General features: G+C 45.9%; 1 protein-coding gene across 20 annotated transcripts in view; it reads right to left on the bottom strand.

The window, feature by feature from the left end:
* PHACTR1 (phosphatase and actin regulator 1) overlaps nt 1–25337 on the bottom strand; it is a 560191-nt gene that overhangs the window by 244346 nt on the left and 290508 nt on the right. For 2 of the 20 annotated variants that reach the window (XM_084967377.1, XM_084967379.1), the window contains exons 1-2: nt 17931–18039; nt 17229–17285 (exon numbers count right to left, since the gene is read on the bottom strand). The exons of 13 other annotated variants lie outside the window; for them this stretch is intronic. Coding sequence is in view for 3 of the 7 variants with exons in the window: in XM_005665575.4 (XP_005665632.1) it covers nt 17229–17481 (253 nt within the window). In the remaining 4 variants the exon portion in view is untranslated. Of the gene's footprint in view, nt 1–17228; nt 17775–17930; nt 18040–25337 lie in introns of those variants that run through there. 5 more of the 20 variants (XM_021099760.2, XM_084967380.1, XM_005665575.4 and 2 more) reach the window with 3 other exon arrangements.

The raw sequence follows: 25337 nt of genomic DNA, 5'->3' as shown, positions 1-25337 counted from the left end.
TTTTTTGTATTTTCCTATGATGCTCTGATATCCTGGGGGCCTGGACAGACTGCCCCTCCCAGAGCAAGCCAATTCCTGGGCCCAGTGAGCAACCTGCCCGCTGGCACGCCTTTCCCATGCAAGCCAAGCAATCCGAAGTCTATACCCCAACCATCTTCCGCATCTAACACCCACACACCAAGCGAGTACTTCCTGTGCCCTAAATCAACCCAGAGCCACGTACTGAACAATTAGAGACACCCCTATAACCCTGAGCCAGTTCTCAACGCGCTCATGTTTGCCCACCTTGACTCACCCGTGACCCTCCCTGAGCAATCCAGTGTAAAGGCTCCGGGCTGTGTTCCCTCCCAAGTCCTTCTGCCTCCTGGCCAACCCTGGTCCATCCCATGGGGCCCTGCGGGGCATGGGGAGCCCATTCCTCTTAGGAACTGTAATAAATTCTCTGTTCAAAGGCAGCTGAATCCCTGTCCATCCCCTTACCGTACTGGATTAAAACAAATCCTTTGTATTTCTAGGGCTGCACCCACAGCATATGGAAGTTCCCAGGCTAGGGGTCGAATTGAAGCTGTGGCTGCCGGCCTACACTACAGCCACAGCAACATGGGATCCGAGCCGCCTCTGTGACCCACACCACAGCTCAGGGCAACACCGGATCCTTAACCCACTGGTCGAGGCCAGGGATTGAACCTGCGTCCTCATGAATGCTAGTCAGATTCGTTTCCGCTGAGCCATGATGGGAATTCTCGGGATACGTTTTTAAGCTGGTAGGTGTTGCTGGCATTTAGTGACTAGAGACTAGGAATGCTGCTAAATAGTCTATGATGCACGGAATACTTCCCCCACCCCCAGCAAACAATTTTCTAGTCAAAAATGTCAAGAGTTGTGAAGTTGAGAAACGGTGACCCAAAATGTTCTACACTCTGAGATCACAGAACCCTGGAAAACCCAGCCCTGCCACATGGCCCATCATACAGCCCGACTGGGGGAAAAAAAGAAGGTACCAAATTCCTAGATGGATTGAAATAAAGGAACAATGGTTTCATTTGCACTCATAGTGCTTTTAACCCCAAACCACCACATAAACACGCTCAGCAAAAGTGTAAGCCTTTCTCGCCCGTTACTATGCAAAGTTGCGTGGCAAAAGCTTCCGGTCAGAAAGAAAAATTCAGGAACAAACCTCATTGTTCTGTGTGTGATACTGCGATCTCTCACACGCGGATATTAATCATATCTCATCAATGTAGGGTTTTCTACAAGAGGATTCTGAAGCTGCACATTAACTTTCCACGGAGAGTGTTTATCACTTCTGACACCTCGCTCACCGTGCCCCCCCCCAAAAAAAACCCCAAACCACTGTGTGTGATAAAATAAACGTGGCTAAAGAAGGATCAACACTTCCTTCGTGTTCCTGAAGTTTCACAATGCACACGAGCACAACCAAGGGCTCAGAGACGGACACAACCTACGTAAGCGTGTTTGGCTCTTTTTCCAAATGAGTTTGGTCTTGAGAGTTTTCCCAGGCCCCCTGTGACCATCCCATGGAGCACGTGCTCTGGGAACACCCTTTGGAAACCACCTCCTGAACGTGGACACAAATGTCAACCTTGAACTTCAGCACCTGAGTGTGAAGCTTTCTCCTCCTGTCACCAGGGCGGCTTTGGAATCCTAAGTCTCAGAGCAAAGCGTGACAAAGGCTCCTTGACCATCAGAGGTCTTTGGCAGGAAGATCAGTGTGCCCGCAGGTCTCCGATGGAAGGGCACAGACCCCGGAATCTGGGCAGACCATCTTTCCAGACGCCACGGAACAACTTGTCTTTTCAGCCTTATTACCTTGGACCAGTTCGAAGAGCACAGACCTCAATGTATGGAGATGCCAAGCAGCAAAGGATGATTTTCTCACAAGCAATAAGGCTAAGTTACACTTGCGTGTGTCGGGAGAAACCAACAAAATTGGACCCGTCCCTGTCCCTAAGGAAGCAAAAGGGAGTTAAGAGCAAAGCTGAAGGTGCAAAGGACCCGGATTTTCCCCTTCGGTTCCTGACTAGTGAATAAGCCACTCTAACATTTTGCGGAGCAGAGGGGGGCGCCTGTGACCCCTGGAAGTTCCCAGGCTAGGGGCTGAACGGGAGCTGCAGCTGCCGGCCTACACCACAGCCACAGCAACGCGGGATCTGAGCGGCAACTATGACCCACATCACAGCTCATGACACCACCAGATCCTGAACCCACTGAACGGGTCCAGGGATCGAACGTCCTCATGGATCCTAGTCTGGTTCATTACCGCTGAGCCGCAATGAGAATTTCTCCTCTGACATCTTATGTCTTTTATCCCTAAGGCACACACACACACATGCTTGTGCTTTTAAGGCATTCTGTGCTATCTGTGAATTTAGTTGCACGGCAGAGGGCTGAATTCTGGAGGATCTGTACTCCCCGGGGCCCTCTGGTGCACTGTGCAGCCTTTGTCTTTTGGGGCAAGAGCAGCAGCCATGGGTAAGGTAATGGGGTCCCTAGAAGAGTCTTTGGGAGACTCCTCATCAGCGTTCGACACACCTTGATGACTTGCAAGTTTGCAAAGGGCTCGGCTGGGCATGGGGGGTGGGGGTGAGGGGGGCACACGCAGCCTGAAGCAGATGGCGCGTCATCTGTTCATCCAGCTCAGGGCATCCCTCTGCTCTTTCACCTTGAGAGAAAGCAACCATCGTTCTCCCAGCCCTACAGACCTCACAGCCTGTGCAATCCTCTACCCTTCCACCGACCATCACCACGAATGGAGAGGAGAAGAGGGGGCGAGGAGAGAAACTCGGATCCTTCATCCCTTTGGAATGTGGGTGCCAGCACCGTGGATTCAGAAGCACCCAAACCCCTGTGTTTTCTATGTTTGAAAAATTTCCAGAAGCTTCCCGACTATGCTCAAGACCCTCTGATTTTGAAACCAAACTATGGGTACCAAAGGGGCAATGTGGTGGTGGGCGGGGGGGGGGGGGGTGTAACTTAGGAGTTTGGATGAACGTATCCACATTATATATAGATGAGATAAATCACAAAGACCCCCTGCACAGCACAGAGCAATCTACTCCATACTCTGCAGGTCCTTAGATGGGAAAAGCATCTGAGAAAGAACGGCTGTATGTGTATGTGCCACGATTCACTCTGCTGTACCCGTGAAACAAACACACGTCGTTAGGTCAACTATAAAATTGGAAGTCAACCCTGATATTTGCAATAAAAATTTAAAAAAAGACCCTCTGGAAAAACAAGCCTCGTGAGAAGCGCAAGAGGGGAAAACAGAGGCAGAGACTGAAAGCCGTGTCTGAGGCCAGTTTGTGCTGAGGCTACTGGCACCGAGATTTAGGAGCCGGATTCCCAGAGGGTGCTCTGGTTTCCTAACTCTCCCCTGGAGGCTGCTAATTCCTGCTCTCTGGTAAACACTGCCAGGAATTGCACTCTTAGGATTGTGCAATAAAAATAAGCCGTGTTTGCCTTCTCAAAGCATGGTGGAAATCCTCCCAGTTAAATCCTACTGTCATGTAGGCCATGATACTTTCAAAGTAAATTTGTGCCATTTCTTTCATGGTGAATTGTGTACTTCGAGCGGGTAGCCCACACTGACCCATCTGGCATACTTACGATTTAAATGCTAAGTCTCACTTCTGTTTGGGCCTCAATACTTGCCTATAAATCCAATGGCAAATTCCAACAATGTCCCATCAACAAGATAAAGGGGGAAGCCAAAGGGACCGTACGCCTGGTCCAATTTCATTTTGAGCAGTTTGCCTCTCTAAAAGAGGTGATTATTAACGTTGGCATGAGATTAAACATGGCTCTTAAAATAATCTGAATCTAAAAACGTTACATGCTAGGCCTTTACACATGATGCAATGCAAATCTTTAGCCAATATATAATTTTTCCCCAAATTAACTCTACAGCCTAGGCTGTACCATATACATACGCATGAAAAATCTCTTATTTGGCTATTCCTTATTTGTGTCACAAGCTGTTCTATTAGGTGTTTCACCATCTTCATAGGATGAAAATGTGGGCTATCATGTCCCTTGTTATGAGTTGATGTTTATATTCTAGAAAGGCAATAAGCACTCTACACCACGTCTCACCTAAATGGAGGAGAGCAGAGAACAACTTTTAAATGGTGGTTCTGGAAAGCTCTAGGATACGATGGCACTCTGAGGGTGGGCCCTCCCCCTGCCTAAACCGGAGCAATCCTCCTCTTAGCAGGCTTATATGTGGGGGGTGGGGGAGGGTGTCTTCTAAGATAGTCAAAAGTTTTCTCTTCCAAAGAATCACTCTTGTCTTTGGTTCCATCTCGGGCCTTGATTTCTTCATTATAGATGCTCCTTACTCCATGTATTCCCTCTTCTGCCTTCCAGAAAGACCTGAAAAATTAACCTAGGCACACAGCCCAGCAACTATTACACTCAGCAGGAAGGCAAGCTATTTCTACTGTCTTATGTCTTAACCCCAAGAATTCTGCATTTACGTTCAGGACGCCACCTCAAAGACCAGGACAAAGATGGGGAGGGTCCAGTGGCCCATCATTTCTTCTTCCACTGCAAAGGGCTCTTTCAGTTGCCAATATTAAAATCTGTTCTATTCAGTTTTACTCTGGGCAGGGGCATTCTGACCACAGGCTGCTTAATAGGGCATGAATAATTCACATCATGGCTAGCTGGAAATTGCAGCATGCTAGTCACTCTGGATATGAAAACATTAGGGCTTTGGGCAAGCAAAAAGGTTCACTGCATGTTTATTTGGGGGATGATAAGCTCCTGCGTGTGGCTTCTTTGGCTCTTTCAGTGAGCTGGCGAAGGGAGCCATCAATCAGTGAGTTACTGAAATTTGGAGAGGGTGATTCTTGAACATGTGGGCAGATCCATCACGGTGCCCACAGCCAAGATCTGCTTCTGGATATATCCCTTCCTCGTGTGGAATACCCCCGTTCATCCGACAAGTAAGTTTCCAAACATATAAACATTATTTACAGTGTCTGCTGCATATGTCAGACGAACATTTGCCCATCGACCGGCTTTCAGTCTCCTAAGAAATCACCAGATTCTGCTATATGCCCAGCCTGTCGGTGACGGATGGTCGCTAACTGTGTGGCAGATTTCATTCCCGACATCGTGCCAGGAAATCCTGGTCCCAACTCTTCCTGAGAACACCTTCAGAATCTGGAGGTCTCGTGACAATGCAGCCCTCAATAACGCCAACCAACCAGGAACCGAGTCTGGTAGGCTGTCATTCCTATTTTAAAGTTGGCTTTAAATCACAAGAATTAAATCAGGTTTGCTTGTCCCTTTTCTTGCTTGCACTTCTGTTTTTCTGCTCCTAACCTCAAAGCAATACTACAGTTTGAAGAAAGTTGCATCAAAAGAGGCTGGTGATTCTCTGACAATTGCTACCACACTTGAAATAGAAGAACAGAAGGGGCAAGGGAAACAGAAGGTTACAAGCCTAACAATGAAAATTAAAGAACGGGAACTTTTTTCTCCTCCCAAGAGTCACCGCCGGGGTTACAGCTTGTTTAGAAGATAATGATTTGATTTTATAATTACTTTTGTGGGTTGCAAAATAATTACTGTGGAGGCAAATCTCTCTCTCTCCAAAATAGCAGAGGCGGTTTTTCTAAAGTTCACACCGAAACAATAACAGAATCAAGATGGTTCGCTCTTAGGTGGGGATTAGAAATCCATGGCCTTTGTCACCCGTGCCAGCCTGAAACCCACATAAAGGTCAGAGTGGGGGTGGGGACAGCAAAGATAGGCCACACACCCAGTCTGGATAGATTGTTTCAAGTTGATTTTCATTTTAAAGCTGTTTCTCTGCGTACACTAGGACATCGTGGAACCTTTACAAGAGACTAGAACTGCTGTTCTGGTGAATGACAGGCATGTGCTCGAGTCGCTTTCAATTCTAAGATGAGACGTGATGCTAAAATGGTCAGTAGAAGCATCTCCTAATTATAACTACTGTGATAACTGGCAATTATCATTTGGGATTGGCAAATTTTTTCTGATAGAGTTCCAGAGAGTAAATATTTGAGGTGTGTGGGTCCCTGGTGCAGCTCCCCAGCTCTGCCTTGGTGGGGTGAAAGCCACCACGGACAGTGCCGCAATAATCACACACGGCTTTGCTCCCAGAAAGACTTATGGACACAGATATCTGAATTTCATGTAAGTGTCTTATGTCACAAAAATCTTCTTTTGATTTCTGACAGCCATCTGTAATCGTGAAAAGCATGCTCAGCTACAAAAACAGATGAAGGGCTCATGGACCATAGCTTACCAACCCCTGATCTAGATGGGTTTCAGGCATCTCAGCATCTTCATGGAAGAGAAGTGAATGTATCTCACATGTGGAAGGAACTCAGGACAGAGGTGACTCAACAGCAGGTAGAGGGCATCTGTGGTCCCCAGGGCTTCCCAATTCTAACCAAACATGCTCTCCACCAAGTAATTTCCTCTTTCACTTTTCAATGAATTGATAGTTTGCTTTCAGTGTTTCTTTTTTACCCACATTTTCCTGCAAGAATCATTTTCATGTTTAATTCATCACCCTAAGAAGCTCGATCTCACTGGTCCAAACGGAGAGTCTCTTCTGAGAAGAGCCAACTCAGAAGCCGCCAATCACGGCTGCAGAAATGAAACCCGAGGGACAACCCAGGTACAGCAGCATCAGAAGGTGACATGGAGAAAGCCATGACCACCTGATCCTCTGCGCCCTCTCTAAAAGGGTCCCAATGGTATTTCCACCTTAAAAGGCTGTTCTGATGCATTACAAGAAAATATCATGTGCCAATTATGAAGTGTAGTATATTTATGGATCTAGGTTTTCAGAACTTATTGGCTTTCTTGAATGGGCTGAATCCACTTTCTCTTGACCACCAACTCAGAACCTTCTCACTTTCCTTCTTTATTTTATTTTTTAATTTTTTCCCGCTGTACAGCATGGGGATCAAGTTATTCTTACATGTATACATTTTTCCCCCCACCCTTTGCTCTGTTGCAATATGAGTATCTAGACATAGTTCTCAATGCTACTCAGCAGGATCTCCTTGTAAATCTATTCTAAGTTGTATCTGATAACCCCAAGCTCCCGATCTCACTTTCTCTCTTAATAATCCTCCAGGGCAGCTATAATCCAAAATACAAATCACAAGCATTGGAAAGAGGCAGGGAAGTGGGACTTTCCTATCTTCCTTGCTATTAGGAATGTACAATGGCAGAGCCACTTTGAAAAAGAACCTGGCAGTTGCTCAAATGGCTAAACATAGTGTGACCATGTGACCCAGGAATTCTACTCCAAGGCATACACCCAAGAGAAATGAAAACATCCATCTACAAGAAAACTGGTACATGAATGCTCAAAGCAGAATGATTCATAAGAGCCAAAAAATGGAAACAACAGAAATCATCAAGTGATGAGTGGATAAGCAGAATGTGTCATAGACATACAATGATTCAGCAGTAAAAAGAAATGAAGTACTGATACTTGTTCCAGAATGGACGTGCTATGAAAACGCTATGGTAAGTGAAAGAAGTCGGTCATAAAGAACCATATATTGCCTGATTGCATTTATATGCAATGCCCAGAAGAGGGAAGTCTATAGAAATGAAAAATAGATTGATGGTTGCCTAGGGCTAGGGAAGAGAAAAGGACTGGAGACATAGGTTAAGGGGAGTGTGAGTGCCTTTTTGGGGTGATGAAAATGTTCTAACATTGACTGTAGTGAAGGATGTACAACCCTATGAATATACAATAACCTATCAAATTATATACTTTAAATGGGTGAATTATTTGGTGTATGAGTTATTTCTCAATCAACAACTAAAATTTTAATGATATTTGTCACAGAAATAGAAAAAAAAAAAAACAATCCTAAAATGCATATGGAACCACAAAAGACCCCAAATAGCCAAAGCAATCTTGAGAAAAAAGAGCAAAGCTAGAGTTACCATACTTCCTGATTTAAACAGTATTACAAAGCTATAGTAATCAAAGCAGGAGAGTACCGGCATAAAAACACACACATACAGTAATGGAACAGAATAGAGAGCCAAGAAATCAAGCCATGCATATACGGTCAATTTATGACAAAGGAGTCAAGAATATATGGTGTTAGGAAAACTGGACAGTTACATGAAAAAGAATGAAACAGGACCTCTATTTTACTACCCCCACAAAAAGCAACTCAAAATGGGTAAAGACTTAAACGTAAAACCTGATACCATAAAACTCCTAGAAGAAAACAGAGGGTAAGCTTCTTTGCATGGGTTTTGGCAAATGATTTTTTGGACTTGACACCAAGAACAAAAATAAAGAAGTGGGACTAGAGCAAATTAAAAAGCTTCTGCACAGCAAAGGAAACCATTAACAAAATGAAAACGCAATCTATGAAACGAGAGAAAATATCTGCAAATCATATATCTGCTGAGGGATGAATAACCAAGCTGGATGAACAGATCATACAACTCAATAACAAAAAAAAAAAAAAATCCAATTAAAAAATGGGCAGAGAATCTGAATAGATAGCCATTTTTCCAAAGAGGGTTGCAAATGGCCAACAACTATGTGAACATGGGCTCAGCATCACTCATCACCAGGGAAATGCAAATCAAAACCCCAATAGATAGCACTTCACATCTGGTAAAATGGATGATCAAAAAGACAGGAAATAAGAAGTACTGGTGAGGATGTGGAGAAAGGGGAAAAAAAGGGAATTGGGCATTGTGGGTGGGACTATAAATTGGTGGAGCCACTACTGAAAAACAGTAGGCTGGTTCCTCCAAAAACTGAAAACAGAACTACCACATCCAGTAATTCCACTTCTGGGTATGAATTCAAAGGGAGTGAAGACAGGGTTTCAAGGAGGTAGCTGCACCCCAGTGTTCACTGTCTCATTATTCACAACTGCAAGACCTGGAAGCAACCCTAAGTGCCCATCACAGATAAATGAATAAAGAAGATGTAGTGGACAAACACACACCTAGAATATTATTCAGCTGCAAGAAGGAAGGAAATCTTGCCATCCACAACCTGAATGGAACTTGAGGCCACTATGCTAAGTGAAATAAGCCAAAATAAAGACAAATGCCACATGGTATCGCTTGCATGTGGAAACAAAGTCACACTCAGAAATAGAGAGTAGAGGAGTTCCCTGGCCACTTGGCAATTAAGAATTGGGTGTCACTGCCATGGCGTGGGTTCAATCCCTGCCCCAGGAACTTCTGCATGTCATGGGCATGGCGAAGAGAAGAGAAGGAAGAAGAAAAGGAAAGAAGCAGAGGAAGAAACAAAGAAAGAATACAAACATGGTTGCTAAGGACTGGGTTCCCGGGCAAATAGGAAGACGTTGGCCAAACATACCAACTTCCAGCTATAAGATGAGTAAGATCTGAGCATCTAATGTAAACCATGGTGATTATCCTTGCTAACACTGTGCTGTGTAACTGAAATATAGTTGAAATCCTCTGGCCTTAGACACAGAAATGGTACAATTGTAAAAAACAACCATCACATTATTTCTCTCGTGGGATCTACCGCCAACATTCTGGCTGTATTTTCTCCAAACTACTGTGCATTTCTTCTTTTCCGACCCAACAGCTGGATTCTTGCTTCTTAGGTCCTGGTTCTCTTACCCAGAGCTTTCTAACTTTTACCTCTTAGGCTCTTCCTTTCCTATCTTCCTTCTCGGTAAGGGAGGCTCATGCCTTCTCCTGCCCCGGCTCTCTGGCTTTCAACAGGCTCCCCTTGGTCTCACAGCTTTTATCACAGATGCCTGCTTGGCACAGACCTTGGCACAACAGCTCCTAAATGGCTCATCCTGGGCCCTCCTTTCAGCCATGTCTTCAAACTCTAAGCACCTATTCAAGTCCAAAATGTTCTTACTGTTTGTATTCACTAGCAAACCCCAGAAATGAATATTTGGGGCTAGCAAACACGTTTTGATCCCTGCCCTCTCTATACAGTTGTATGTATATATTATAATCTATTGACCCTTTTTATCTTGAGACATATGGATACATTTTAAGCTATATATTTTATAAATACTTAAAAAACTTTTTTCTCCTAAACTGGCTGAATACTTACAGATGTCTGTGTCAGAAAGATATCCGAGCAGAAGGGGAAATTATTAGCAAAATTACATATGAGTTCAAAATCATGCTGAACATAAGGCAAAGCAACTTTGAATTGCTGGTGCTTCAAAGTGTCACTGGGTCTTTGAATGAGTCTGTGATAGACTAGCAGACTCTTGGTCTTTTGATACCCACTGTTCAAGTTCTTGCGATGCTGTTTCAAAGCCCCGTGTGGCTGTCAGACCCAAGCCCTTTCTCCTCTAGCCCTGGCTTAGGCTCTGCCAGCAACGCCATCATAAAAACCTCAAATCTGCTTCAATATAATACAGGAGTGGGAGGAATGTGGCTGGTGAATCTACAGAGATTATTATCTTGTGTTTATACGCACTTCTTTCCATAATAATAATAATACATATATATATTTTATGGTATTTTGATTATACCATGTCTGCTTAAAAATCCCTGTGCTACCTTCCTAAAACAAACAGACTGCCTGTTACATCTCCAGCAAAAAGATGGGTTTATTCAGGATTAGCAGAGAAATGCAGCTGGGAGCTTATAACCCTTGAAAGCCCCCACATAGCAAGGAAAGGGGGACGCTTTTATAAAGGGGAAAGGAAGCTACGAGAGCTACGGTAAACAAAGAGTCTTCGGCTTTTCATTGGCTGAGTTGTTGCTAGGAAAGAAGAGGAGTCTTTCTTCCCCCTGTTGGGTTTTGTGGGGCATGAGAGTGCCCCGTTCTGGCGTCCCAACTGTATTTAATTGAGGTTTCTGTGGGAGAGGGGATGTTTTTTTGGCCACACAGTAGGAGGAAGTTCCCAAGCCAGGGATGGAACCCAGGCCAGCAATCAGAGCCACAGCTGTGACAACATCAGGTCCTTAACCTGCTGAGCCACCAGGGAACTCTGAGGTTTCTATTTTATTCTTTTTATTTTCTTTTTTACAGCGCTCACTGGATGAAATCTGCACTCCTTCCCAACTTGTACCAGGATTTTCCTGCCCTCCCCCTTGTCCAAGGGGGGCCTGATACTGTCTACCTTCTGCCTCTAAAATGACACCTGCCTCTCGAACACTTTAAAAACTTCTGTCTACCTATCTATCTCCCTGTGCTACACTATAAGGTTTCTGAGGGCAAAGACCATACTATCTTACTCATTTTTATATTCCAAATGCTTAACCTGGCACATAAAAAATGCTTCACAAATATATCATTGGAAAAAATGAAGAGGCGAAAAACATTTGTCTCTAGACGAGCTCGTGTCATTTTCCTCTACATTCCAACAATTCTACCTGCTAAATTTCTCCCCTTTCTCAAGCAAGCCATGCTTTTACAATTTAAACCATTTGCCTATGTTTTTTTTTTCCTTACCAAAATGCCCCTCCCTCTCCATCTGAGAAAATGCCTCCATTACATTGTAGTGCAACTATCACCTCCTCTGGGAAGCCCTCCTGCCTTACTCATAGTTAATGGCTTCCTCCAACAACCTCGCAGTTTACTTAACAGCTGCTCTAAGGTGCAGACTCTTCACAGGCAACAAGGGGCTGCCATTCCTGCTGGTAAGTGAGGGGAACCCTGCACACACCTGCAGCTAATTTTATAAACAAATGTAAGAGAATCACTAATAGCTCAGTGGTGTGAACAGTCTGCCCTCTGTACCTGCAGATGCAAACCCATCCCACAGATGCAGACTGTATTCATTACATATAAGAATTCATTACATATATTATTCATTTTATATAACAGACTTGAGCACCCCCAGATTTTGGTACCCGTGGAGGGCACCTGAAACAAACCAATCCCCTGAAGACACTGAGGGACAATTATAAAGGATACTTTAAGAGAGGTGGGTTTTTTTTTTTTTTTTGGTTTTTGGTTTTTTGTTTTTTTCAGCTTTTTAGGGCCACACCTTCTGCATACACAAGTTCCCAGGCTAGGGGTTGGATTGGAGCTGCAGCGGCAGGCCTACACCACAGCCACAGCCATGTGGGCTCTGAACCACAACTTCACCCTACACCACAGCTCACAGCCATGCCAGATCCTTAACCCACTGAGCGAAGCCGGGGATCGAACCTGCGTCCTCATGGATGCCAGTCAGGTTCATGACCACGGAGCCACAATGGGAACTCCAGGATACTTTATACGTTACTAGAATTTTAAGAGCACACCTTCATTCCAATTGGCTTGCTCTGCACATCCCCGCCTAACACCCACGAAGCCTTTCTTCATGTCTCTTCCCTACCGTGTGAGCACTTGCCTTTCTTTTTAGGGTTCCACACAAACATTACACCCTGTCCAAGTCCGAGGCTTTCCTAGGCTGTCCTGACCTTCAGGAAGCAGTTTCCGACCTCTACCCCTGCCTTGCTTCAGGCCATGTCATCCAGAGCTGTCCCTTTGACTCTGAGTGTCCATCTGGTCCACGTCAATAAAATCCTCCGGGAACTACTTCACCCAGCTGTTTACCTTTCCTCTTCCAGAAAAACAACTGGATCTCACCTTGCCTGTTTGTTTTGGTTATCCAACAGACCCCTCCCCCCCCAAAAAAAATGCTTCGTCATTGTAAATTTAGTAAAACAGATATGTGCGCCCTATTACCTAGAAGGAACTGGTTATGATTGTTAAAACTCTAAAACCACAACCACAAAATACTTTGACACGTGCAACCTTGAGGAGGCGCTTTTCCAATCTCACTTTTACTTGTTTTTATTAGAAATACATGTTTTCACTGTTAAGTATAGAATAAGCGTAGAATTGGATGCTTTCATCTTGGACCCAATCCAGGGATGTTTAATTACAGAACAGACCAAAGAGGGTCTTAGAGCAGGAGAAACACCCAAGACAAAAGTGAACTTGGTGGTAGCAATACAGATGATAGGGATCGCAGCTAATATGGCTCCAGAACGTTCTCTTGGCAGGCATCATGCGAAACGCCTTGTATCAATAACCACATGTCATTCTCACAACTCCATGCCATAGACAATACTGTTGGATCCTAAAGTCACCCAGCTAGCAGTGAAAACAGGCAGTGAGGTTTCAGAAGCCAGCCCTGGACCACTGCTAGAAACTTCTTCCTTCATCAAGGGCTAGGTCCTACCAGCAGCCCTGAAAAACCCAATGCTGGTGGTTGGATCGTAGAGGACTGCTTACCTAATCTTTATGCATCTGTTTTCTCATCGGTGAAATGAAGGATTTGAACCACAGACATCCATGAAGCATTCTTTTCTCAGAGGCTGTTTTGCCCAATGAACTCTAGAGTCAGCAACAGAGAAGTATTGTGACAAACTGGTTTTGTTCTAAAAGTTCATAGTGGAATCCATCAGAAAACAGGTTAAATCTTTCTAATCCCGAAGACCAAATTTGGAAACGTGTCTAGTGAGCCAATGGATTAGTGAGTTTGCATATGAATATGTGAAGAATGGAAGCTGGAGAGAAATGAAAACAACCTTGAAATAATGATCAATCACCTGTAAAAGGCACTGAGCAGCTGCTACAGTTACTATGTTTTGTTTCTCAATCTATCATTTGATTACTTTTTAAATAGGCCCCTATAAGACAGAGGTTTCAAACGACTTCAAACAACTTTTTAGAATGGACCGTTCCTACTAAAATTACTTAAAATTGCATCTTAATACACAATTACTAATGACATTATAATTCCTGCGATAATTCCTCACTAATAGACTCAAAGGGAATTCAAATGAAGACAGAAAACATGTATGAAATTATAAACAGAAATACCTGGTCTTCAAGAATAGAGTTCTCCCTAGAGTTGATTTTTAAGTCTTTGGAAATTAAATCACATTCTCCCATTGACTTCCAATATAAGTTTGGCGATAATTTACTTATGTCTCTTACAGCTTTACAATGTACATAACATCTAATCTACTTAGCTCAAAACTTCCACTCCCCCTGTACTACCGATCAAACAGGTGAGGCAGAAAAACTTAAATGTACTAGAAAATTGTGCAATTCCTTCTAGTTCTAGATCTTAATAAGCCTGCCTTATTGAGACTGCACGTCTACATAACACAGACACATGTACACACATACCTCACGGTACTTCTCTACATTTTGTATTTTTCGCCATTCCAAAAAATAAATAAATAAATAACCAACTTGAAGGCACAGTGGAAAGCGCTTTAGTTTTAAAGACAGACAAGGGTTTCCATCTTTGTTCTACCCGGAGTTCCTGTTGTGGCTCGGTGGAAACAAACCCAACTAGTACCCATGAGAAGGCAGGTTCAATCCCTGGCCTCCATCCATGGGTCGAAGATCCAGTGTTGCCGTGAGCCGTGGTGTGGGTCACAGATGTGGCTCGGATCCCTTGTTGCTGTGGCAGTGGTGTAGGCTGGCAGCTGCAGCTCCCATTCGACCCCTAGCCTGGGAACTTCCAAAGGCTGCAGGTGCAGCCCTAAAAAACACAAGAAAAAAACAAAAACAAAAACTTTGTTCTAGCCTTAACTTTCTGGTGGACTTTACACCCACGTGCTGTATAAGCTTCTTTCCTCATCTGGAAATGGCTTCAGAATTGAACTAAAAGAACACAAACTGTCTTTGGCCATTACTAGTGACTGTGTTCTATAATTTTAAAAGTGATTTTCTAATGAAAAATAACGTCAGTAAAGCATCTTCGGTACTAATAGGTGGATCTGGGTACTTAAAAAAAAGTACTCAAGAAAAACGGCAAATGCTAAAAGTAAAATGTAATCTCATCTTTTCTATGTGTTCATTTAGCCAGGGATATTCTTTCTTTCAGAGTTTGTATCAGCCAAATACTTTCAGTTGTAGATTGTCTTTTGACTCAAAGTTACGAAAATATACTTTACATGTGTTTAAATATATTTTATACATGAAAAAAACTTAAGAATGAGCTTCAGTGAGCTTCTCTAAAATTCTGCCTGTGTAAAATTTCAAGTGAGGCCTTTCCAGCTGGACCAAAATTTTCCTTGGTTGCTACTAAATGGCCTCCTTGGTGCCAAACGAGAAACCTCACATATTTATGGCTCTGGACACAATGCAGGACGGTCCCATCATAAGCAATGTCCTCTACTAGGGAGCCCCGCAGATCTGCTGGCATTACTACAATCTTTACTACACGCGTCCTTTAAAATAGCTGGCTCTCCTGGCATGCAGCAAAGATGACTCAAATCGCAAACAAACAGCTTCTCCAGAACTTAGCTCACAGTACATCCACTCAGGACAAAATATCATTCAAGGTCAAGCCTTGCTGAAATGTATTTGAACTTCCTTTCCTTTCAGAGTGGGCAGTGCTGCTCTGGGCTCTGGCAGGAAAAGCAGAAGGGCTAAGCACCTGACCTCATTTGATTTCAGTGACTAGAGGAGCACACCACGCACTGGAAGGCACGATTAGCGGGTGTAGAATTTGGCAGAAATCAGGCACCGCAACATCTGATCTCCCCCCCCACATGAGAGTCCTTTGAAATTAAATGCTTTCATCATCTCAGGTGATAACGTCAACATGCAAAGGTAGCTCCTTAAGACATTCTGGAGCATTTGAGACGGTAGGGACCATGCATGTTGCGAGTAGAAGCATCATGTTCGCAATTACACACATAAACACACATCTTTGCGCTGTCAGGGAAGGCCTTTCCTTACTGTAGAAACATTCAGAGATCCTAATTTAAATCGGCAACCAAGGCTGTGGAAGTAGCCCATGTGGGAAGCAATTCAGTCAACAGAGTGACTCATTTAATAAGTATTTTAGACTACATCTCATGCTCTATTACAGTACCTGGTAAAAGGCTGGCTTGAGACCATTTCATTAATCCCTTTATATTCCATAGGCGTCATCAGGTAACAGAGTAACCAAAGGACCCAACACGTCAGGGTGTGCCTCTCATAAACCGATTGCCACCCCGAAACCTAACAGGAGCTGCCTTAGTGTGTTCTGTGCTCCTGCCTTCCTCCCGCACAGCCCCCGTTTTTCTCTTGGACGCCAAGGGCCAGCCCGCACTGCTTCTCTTGCAATTTAATCAAAGAAAAGTATAATTACGCTAGCAGGACTCTAATTTTGCAAAGCCATTAGCCAAGCCAGTCACTTCATTATGCCGCACTTCAGAGGCCAACAAGAACCCGAGGGATCCTAAGTATTCTGTGTTTTTTTCCAAAGGGAAGCCGCGTGGCCCTCCAGCTTGATAGGGAAAATCTGCCTGCCCAAGCAGGTAGGAGTGTCAAGTCAGGTGAGCAGCTTCAGGCTGGCCAGGTGCTAATGCTTTCCCTGTAAATCTGCTGCCTAAAACTTTTCCGAGCCCTTCAGTGGCCCTCCGGAGTCTGCTTCTGAACCGCCCCAGAGGGTCCTGCGTGAAATGCACCACCACACAGGCGCGTCCACATCTGCAGAGGCTTCTGCCTGGTCCGCGCAGAGCTGTCCCTCCTTCTCGGTTCCTTCTGCCCAGAGTCGCTGGCAGTCCCACACCCCTTCACCACCCACTTGCGACCGGATTTCGGGGGCGAGGGGTTGGGGGTAGCTCTCTGGCTCTCACAGGCTCACCTGGAGGAAACTGCTGCGCGCCCCCTCCCCCACCTCCCACATTTTGGCCATCAAGCATCATTCCCAGAGGGGCCAGCAGCGGCCCCCCCCAGAAACCAAGGCCACGTTCCAATCCGAACGGACATCCTTCAGCAACTCCACAAGTCTCCAGGGCTCTGGGGCCGGAGGCCAAATCCCCTCTCCAAAGTGAATCCACCCGCAAAAGCCCACATCTGTAACGCAGCCCAGCAAAGCTTCTATCCTGTCCTAACGCGAGGATGGGAGAACCGCTTGGAAGCCCAGAAAGCTAAGAAAGCAGGTGTGATTATGTCTTTAAAGCTCCTAATGTTACCCCTGATCAATCCCCCCCAAACCCCACCTTCGCCAGGGAAAAATTCCAGAGTTACCCCTTCAGCTGTTTCAAACCCTCACTTGGGGGAGCATGTACGTCAATGGTCTGGGCAAGGATGCGGGCCGGGTTTGGTTCTGGGCAGCGCTCCGCAAAGTGCCGGGAGGGCAGGCGTCCGCCCCTGCCGCCGCAGTTCTCGGGGCAGAGATGCCGGTGGTGCCCCCAAACGGGGGACCGGCAGAGCCACCTCCCCGCCTCCCGCGCTCGCCGCCGCCCCGACGCGCCCCGGCACTCACCGTCCCGGGCGTCCTCTCCCCGACTGCAGTTGCTGCAAATGTGTTTGATCTCCTTGCCTAGTTGACAATGGATCACAAAGGACATGTTGTTGTTGTTGTTGGGGGCGGGCTCCTTCAGGGGCTTCATCCTCGGCAAATAAAAAGCTTTCTTTTTGGGTCTCGGGGCGCTCGCGCCTGGCACCGCGCCCTCCCTGCAGCGCGGCGAGCGGAGCGCAAACCTCCCCGGCTCCGCGGCGCGCGTGGGCTCCGCCATCCGGCCCCCGGGCGCCCCGGGCCGGGCGCTGCTCCGGCCCCCGCGCGCCGCCCCTCGCGCCCCGCCGCCTGGCCAGCATGCCCCCGCCACGCCCCGCACCCGCGTCTCTCCAGCCACGCGATCGCGGCGGGGCGGGTCAGGGGAAGGCGCCGAAGGGGTCTTGACCTCGCCGACCTCCCCGCCCGAGCCAATCCGGATCCCGAGGCGGGAGGAGGGTTCCGGGGAGGCACTCCTCGGTCCCACCTGAGCGGCTCCACTCCCACCCCTCTCGCGGCCTCACGCGCGCATCCTTCCCTGGCGGCCCCACCCCTCCCCACGTCTCAGCACCAGCGAGTCGAGCCCGCTCGGTTGGCAGCTAAATTCCCTCCCTGGAGCTCCAGGGCGGAACGCCAGCCTCCCCCTCCCCCTTCTCCTCAAGCCTCACGGTGCCAAATGAAAGCAAGATGTACCACCCAGAAGGCGGCCACGCCGGGAACCCGCGGGGTGCAAGCGCCTCTCTGGGGCCAGAACAGACGATCATTCTCGAGCGGGTCCAACCCACAGCCCTTGACTTTCACTGGAGTCGACAACCTGTTACAACATAATTGATGTTTTCGCGTTCGGTAGAAATTCCCCAACCTCAAGGGGGCCTTACACCAGCGTCAGGAAAACTTAGAATGAAAAGGAACCGGAAAGGCTGTGGGGGCTTTGGGGTTTTGTTTTTTTTAAATCAATCCTCGGAAACGACAACTTGCAACTTTGGGATCCCAGCTCATTTGGCTAAAGATCCCCCAGCTGTCTTAGCCCAGAGACTAAGGCAGAGGGAGGCCAATGACATGCGCTGAGATTTCTAAAGAAAGACCAGTGTCTTAAGGCAAACCCATGGCTCCATAATAACAGCTACAAGGTATCTGGCCTTTGTTCTGCATGCTTGTTGGTTTTCTGTATTTGTTTTTTAACCTGACACTGTATCTCCACAATAATCCTGACTCAGGTATGGTGACTCCCTCCTCACCGTTTGGAGAACTAAGGCTTAGAGAAGTCTCATGGCAACATCACCTTGTGTGTGTGTTTATTTTGTTTAAAGGCTTTAGCCCCCCCCCTCCCCCGGCCTGAGATTCTAGTTTAGTAGGTTAATGCAGGGCCCAGGAATCTGTAGTTTCATCAAGCTTCCCAGGTGATGGTGATGCAAAGCCTACATGGGGAAACAGGTGTTTGCAGTCAGGTGTGTCTGACTACAAGCCTGCTATTCCCTTCACGCCCCATGCCCTGTGAGCCCCAACCCTCATCCTCTTTTCCAGCCTCTGAAACAGCATCCGTTCAAGGAGGCACTCTCACCATCACTGTCTCCAGAAACTTCTCCAGAGTGAATTTTATAGGACCCAGTGACTGATACAAAAGACAGGTCACGACCACGCTCTCCTCCCGTTGGGCAAATTCTACATGGAGTGCTCGCCTCTAAAGGCAAAGGGTCAACCACCCACCGGGGATATTAAATTACTGTGTGAGACCACGCTTCCGATCACTCCAATTCTCTCCCTTGGCCATTTATGCTACTTCTCATCTGCAAAGCGTTCTGCCAGATCAGCACATTCTAAGCTTCATTTGCATTCACAGTTAGGAACGCCAGGTGTCCAGCTGCCAGGGCCTGCTCCGGAGGAAGATGTCAGGGACTGACATGGAATCCCAGGGCTGGAGCTGGGCTCTCCTTAATTACATCAAAACCATGTCTCTCTCCGAGCCCATCAGGCCTTCAGGGACCCCTCCCTTCTCGCATGGATTACCAGCCAAACCAGGTGAATCTCACTGTTTCTTCTCAGGTCAGATTCACAATACTTGGTCCCTGGCTGATGGCTGATTCTAAGCTTTATCCTAGAGATGGCCCAGGAGCCATTTGCGCTGCTGATGGAGTGTCTGAGGGAAATGTATTGCATTGTGTTACAGGCAAATATTGAAATATTAGTTATTCTCTTGTTCAAGTCCTAGATCCCAGCTCCCTGATGGTCTAGTGGCTAGGACTTGGTGCCTTCAAATCCTGTATTCCTCTTCCAAACTGTAACACCTCTTAACGACCTTCTGAAAAGGAAAAAAAAATTACTTTTTTGTTTTTGATTTTTAGGGCTGCACTTGCAGCATATGGAAGTTCCCAGGCGAGGGGTCGAATTAGAGCTAACAGCTGCTGGCCTAGGCCACAGTCACAGCAACGCAGGATCCAAGCCACATCTGCAACCTATACCACAGCTCACAGCAACTGTGACCCTTAAGGATCCACAGCCAGATCCTTAAGCCACTGAGCGAGGCCAGGAATCGAACCCGCATCCTCATGGATCCTAGTGGGGTTTGTTAACTGCTGAGCCATGAAGGGAACTCCCACATCTTTTTCTTTTTTTTTTTTTAAACTATTATTTATTGAATTCTTACCAAATTTCATTACTTTTTTGTTTGTTTGTTTGTTTCTGTCTTTTTTTTTTTTTTTTTTTTTTTTTTTTTGCCATTTCTTGGGCCGCTCCCGCGGCATATGGAGGTTCCCAGGCTAGGGGTCGAATCGGAGCTGTAGCCACCGGCCTACGCCAGAGCCACAGCAACGTGGGATCCGAGCCGCGTCTGCAACCTACACCACAGCTCACGGCAACGCCGGATCGTTAACCCACTGAGCAAGGGCAGGGACCGAACCCGCAACCTCATGGTTCCTAGTCGGATTCGTTAACCACTGCGCCACGACGGGAACTCCCCACATCTTTTTCTTAAATGAGTTGTTTTTTTTTTATATTGTGTGTCTTTTCACCTTAATCTCTGCCCACAGATCAGAACAAATGACCTGCATAAACCCTGCATAAACCCTGCATGGTCTCATTAAAACAATGGAACCCATAGCAATCTTTTAGTCACTCGCTGAATACTAAACCAGCCCTAAGAGCTTGAATGTCTGCATCTTAATTGGCCAAGTGACGTCGTAGCCGGGAAAACATGGACATGGCTGCCACCTTAGCCTCAAACATTGATGGGGATGCCCTGTAGTTGTGGGGGCCCTTTATTCAAGCAGCCTAAGGGGACCTCAGAGGGTTGTGCCCTGGTTTGGTGGTTCATTCTCCTCAATAGTCTGCCCTGCGTTTGCAGCTTCTAACTCTGCAGGCCAGTATGGTATCCAGTAACCCCATCTGGCTGTTTACACCTGAATTAATTTAAACGAAATGAAATTTCTTGTTCTTTTTTCTTTTTCTCTCTCTTTTTTTTTTTTTTTTTTTGCTTTTTAGGGCTGCCCCTGCAGCGTATGGAACTTCCCAGGCTAAGAGTCGCATCGGAGCCACAGCCACGACAACACCAGATCCAAGACACATCTGTGGCCTATACCACAGCTCATGGCGCTGCTGGATCCCCCGCCCACTGAGCGAGGCTTGGGGTCGAACCTGCATCCTCAGGGATATTAGTCGGATTCATTTCCGCTGCGCCACAGCGGGAACTTCCAAAATGAAACTTCAGTGCCCTGCTTGTCCTACAGCATTCTTAAAAAATATGTAGTACGGTGGTTTCGTTTTTTTTTTTTTGTCTTTTTCTCCTCTTAGGGCCACACCCGTGGCACATGGAGGTTCCCAGGCTAGGGGTCTAATCAGAGCTGTTGCTGCCGGCCTCTGCCAGAGTCACAGCAACACAGGATCCAAGCCACATCTGTGACCTACACCACAGCTCATGGCAATGCCAGATCCTTAAGCCCCTGAGCGAGGCCAGGGATCGAACCTGCAACCTCATGGTTCCTAACCGGATTTGTTTCCGCTGTGCCACAAGGGGAACTCCCTTTTTTCCTCCATTTTTAAGAGGAAGGAGGGAAACGCTGAAGGGCAGGGCAGTCCAAAGCATCCTATCACTGACATCAGGGGTTCTCAACACAGAGCCTTTGTAGCTTGTGAGGGATTTTTACCCAGATGATATAAATGAGAAAGAAGAAATGCAACCTCTTAAGCTCTACCCCGGAATCTGCATTTTAACAAGACTTCTAGGTGACTCGGAGGCACATTCTTTTGAGAGCCACCTGCTAGAAATCAGCCCGGTAATAGTATTAATTACCCACCGGTAGAACACACAATTGGTTCCGAAGAAAATAGCCAATAGGACTCCTGACCTCACAGGGCTTAAAATATACTAGGAAAGAGGATGCACTCAATGACATAACAAAACACACCCCACTGAAAACACGTGTGCAAACGTACAGCTAAGGAGCAGCCATAGGGAAATATCCATTTACTATGTGAGTGGGGAGCCATGTGTCAAGGAAGTTCTGCAGTGATTAGTGTGGAAGAGATGGAGCTGATGAAGAATTTCCCTGGGAAAGCTGATCTGCAGCAGCTGGGGGCAGAGGGGTGGCGGGAGTGGCGGTGGCTGCAGAGAGGAAGGCAAGCCCTTAGGCTGGATGAAGTTCATGGTGGAGGCGGGGATAGTCAAGGCTCGTCATTAGCCTGGCAGCAGAGTTACACCCGGCCAGGCAGGGTGTGAAACTTGAGCTTTCCAGAAGACACCACCATTAAAATGATGCGAAGGCAACCACAGAGCCTGAATTCCCCGAGTCTGAATATGACAAACGGTGCGACTGACTTGGAATTGCAATCTGGTTCTGCTTTCTGCTTGTCTACACCCGACCTTACTTTTCATGCTCAACAGTTACTAGGCTTCAAGGAAGTCAGAATCAAAGTTAAGGGGTAGAAATTTGGAAATGTTCATATAGTGCTTTAACTCTTATGACAAGGAGTCAAAATACCAAATGGGAATGTCAATACAATGCAAAGCCATGGAAGGATTCAAAGAGAGATGCACTTAGATAAATATCAGTACACAAATTTGATGTAAGACTAAAATGTTTATCTTCCTCCATATTTTTTCTTTGATATAGACTCAGGCTCTCCGTTAAATTTTCTTCCTGCTTCTGTCTGTCCCTTTCTTCTTGTTCCTATTGTGTGTTGAATGGTGGCGCCCTCCCCCCAAAAGATATGTCTTTGTCAAAGCCCTGGCACCTGTGGATATGACTGTATTTGGAAATCTGGAAAGATTCTTTGCAGGTGTAATTCATTTAAGGATTGCATGGTGAGAACTTCCTGGATGATCTGGCTGAGCTCTAAGTCCAATGGTAGGTGTATTTATTAAAGACACACAGAGGACAGACACACAGACAGAGAGGGGAAGACGCAGGTGAGCGAAGAGAAGGCAATGTGAAGACAGGGGCAGAGACTGGAGCAAAGTAGTCGCAGGAAATGCCAACAGTCGCCAGAAGCAGGAAGATGACAAGAAAGGCATCTCCCCAAGAACCTCTGAAGGCACCCCCTTAAATTTGGACTCCCAGCCTCCAGAACTGCAAGAGGGTGAATGCACATTGTTTCAAGCACCCAAATTTGTGGCGACTTGTGACAGCAACCCTAGAAAACGTATCCACCCCCTGGTTATTAACGCTCATATAAGAATAACATCTATGATATTTCTCATATAAGAACAACATCTGTTTTTTTCTCCATTTGATCTAAATGTGTAATATGCTAAAACCAGAACTGTAAGCTAATCTACCAAGTACGAATTTCAGAAGAGCATTCAAAATGATTTCCAGGAGTTCCCTGGAAGTTAAAGGATCCCGCTGTGTCTGTGGACCCAGTCATTGCTGTGGCTTGGGTCACTGCTGTGGCATGGGTTCAATCCCTAGCCCAGGACTCCCTGCATGACTTCCAAATGGTTCATGGACACAGAATTGCACTACACTACTGCTAGTTGTGTGTGTGTGTGTGTGTGTGTGTGTTTATTCTCACAAATGCTGGAGTGGACGTATGACACAGAATGGGAGCAGACTGCCATTTAAGAGGGGGATACAGCTTCTAGTCCTTTTTCTATCTAGTTTAAGGCATTCATATTCTGAGCAAGGAGACATGGCCAGAGCTGGCTCCAGGAAGGCCAGTGAAAATCCTTTAGGCAATTCAGTGACACATCAGTAGAGCTCATTTTCAGCCCGCGTGCATTGCTTCAGCTGCACGGATTGTTTACGGCTGGCATCTGTTCTGATAGGTCTTTCTGACTCTTGCAAGTCTAGTTATTAAATGTTTTGAATGTCACTCCTGCAGACAAAGGTTAAAAACCAGCTGTACAGTTGGCAAGCCTCGACGCTCCTCAGAAAGGACCTTTCTACTACAATGTTTGTCTTCAAACTGTGTTTTAGAGCCTATAGCGAAGGTTCTGTTGGCTTAAGCTTTTCCCTTATTCTTTCTTAATCCAACCTGACAGGGTTTTGGTATAAGAGTCGGGGAAAGGTCAGTGGACAATAGGTTTGAAGAAACCATTTCATCTCTCTGTTTATGGAACTCGAGTTCTTAAAAATATAGTTGACACATCTAAATGATGTGAGCAGTTTTTTGGTGTGTTTCTGTGCTATGTTATTTTAGCAAAGGGTTCACTCTTTTTTTTTTTCCTCCAAAACTCTGAATAGAAAGCAAGGCTTGTGATAATTATGCTTACAAAGGGCTTGTTCTGTGCAATTTGTTCTGCAAATACTTAGCAGAGAGTAACCTGATGAGAAGGGGAGATTGGAGGCATTTACACAAAACAGGTGGAGAAAGAGGTGAAGTGGAAACTGTCAGGCATCAACTCCTATGGTTTCTGGATGGCAACGTTATTTTGGAAGGTTTCTTTTTCTGCTGCCCTGGATGGGAAGAGGGCTGGTTAGGTCTAGTTCTTTAGTCCAAATAAGAGGATCATCTCCAGCACGGGCTATGCTTTCAGAGTCAATAGACCTCTTGTGACTGTGATGGAAAGAAGGCAGGTCTTGGCAGGAAATTTTCTGCAAAATCTTATGTCCAGCATCTTTAAGTCCTGTACCGCCCACATCCAAGGAAGGCTCGCAGTCTAAATGTAAAAGTTTGGGATCAAATATTTCTGCTTACATCCAGGGAAAAGTAGAGGATAGATGAGACAAAGGTTGTGGATTGTTAAAGATTGGTAAATGATCTGATCAGACCCCTAGCCTGGGAACCTCCGCATGTCGCGGGTGTGGCCCAAAAAGACCGGGGGGGAAAAAAAAAAAAAAAAAAAGATGGGTAAATGAGAAGTCTGTCATTCCAAGCTATTTGGTGTCTTTACATTTTGTCCCAAATTATAAATCCTCTTTGAATCGAGATGTATAGTCTTAAAAATATAGCCTTAGGCTTTCCTTTTTGAACCAGGTTAATTTGGGCAGATTCAGCTACTTTTAGATATTTATCTTGCAAAGCTATAACATAGACATGTTTATATTGTAATAAAATAAAGTCCCCTAATAAAGAAATGACTGCATCAATTATGGTATATTTATACCATTAGGCCACTAAAAATAATGGGTTCTATTTAAACAACCTGGCTTAGAAAGATTTCCACAAGGCGCTGTTAATAAGAAAATTAACATTCAGAGAACTGACTCAAATACTATCTCATTTTTTTAAGACAAATATTGTAGCTATTAACACTGTTTTCCAAATATTTCGAATTTACTCTCTTCATGTACATGATAGGATTGCAACCTGTATATTTATATCCCCTTGAGAGTGGGTGGAACCAGGTGGCCAGTTCTTTTTTGTTTTGTTTGTTTTTTTAGGGCGGCATCTGCAGCATATGGAAGTTCCCAGGCTAGGGGTCAAATGGGAGCTGCAGCTGCCAGCTACAGCCACAACCACAGCAACTCAGGATCAGAGCCTCGTCTTCAACCTACACCACAGCTCATGGCAACGTCCGATCCTTAACCCACTGAGTGGGGCTAGGGATCAAACCAGTCAGGTTCTTAACCCACTGAGCCACAACAGGAACTCCTGGCCAGTTCTGACTTATGTCGTGATGAGCTGAAGTTCAAGGTGATGGCTGCTGCTTCCTTTTCTCTGGAG

This window comes from Sus scrofa, chromosome 7, assembly GCF_054392235.1.
Source record: "Sus scrofa isolate SSC_HxYL_T2T_F1_AM1 chromosome 7, Sscrofa_HxYL_maternal_Yorkshire_Landrace_v2.0, whole genome shotgun sequence".
NCBI classification, from domain to species: domain Eukaryota; kingdom Metazoa; phylum Chordata; class Mammalia; order Artiodactyla; family Suidae; genus Sus; species Sus scrofa.
Note: the sequence above shows the minus strand (reverse complement) of the source record. Positions and strands in the feature narration are given on the sequence as shown.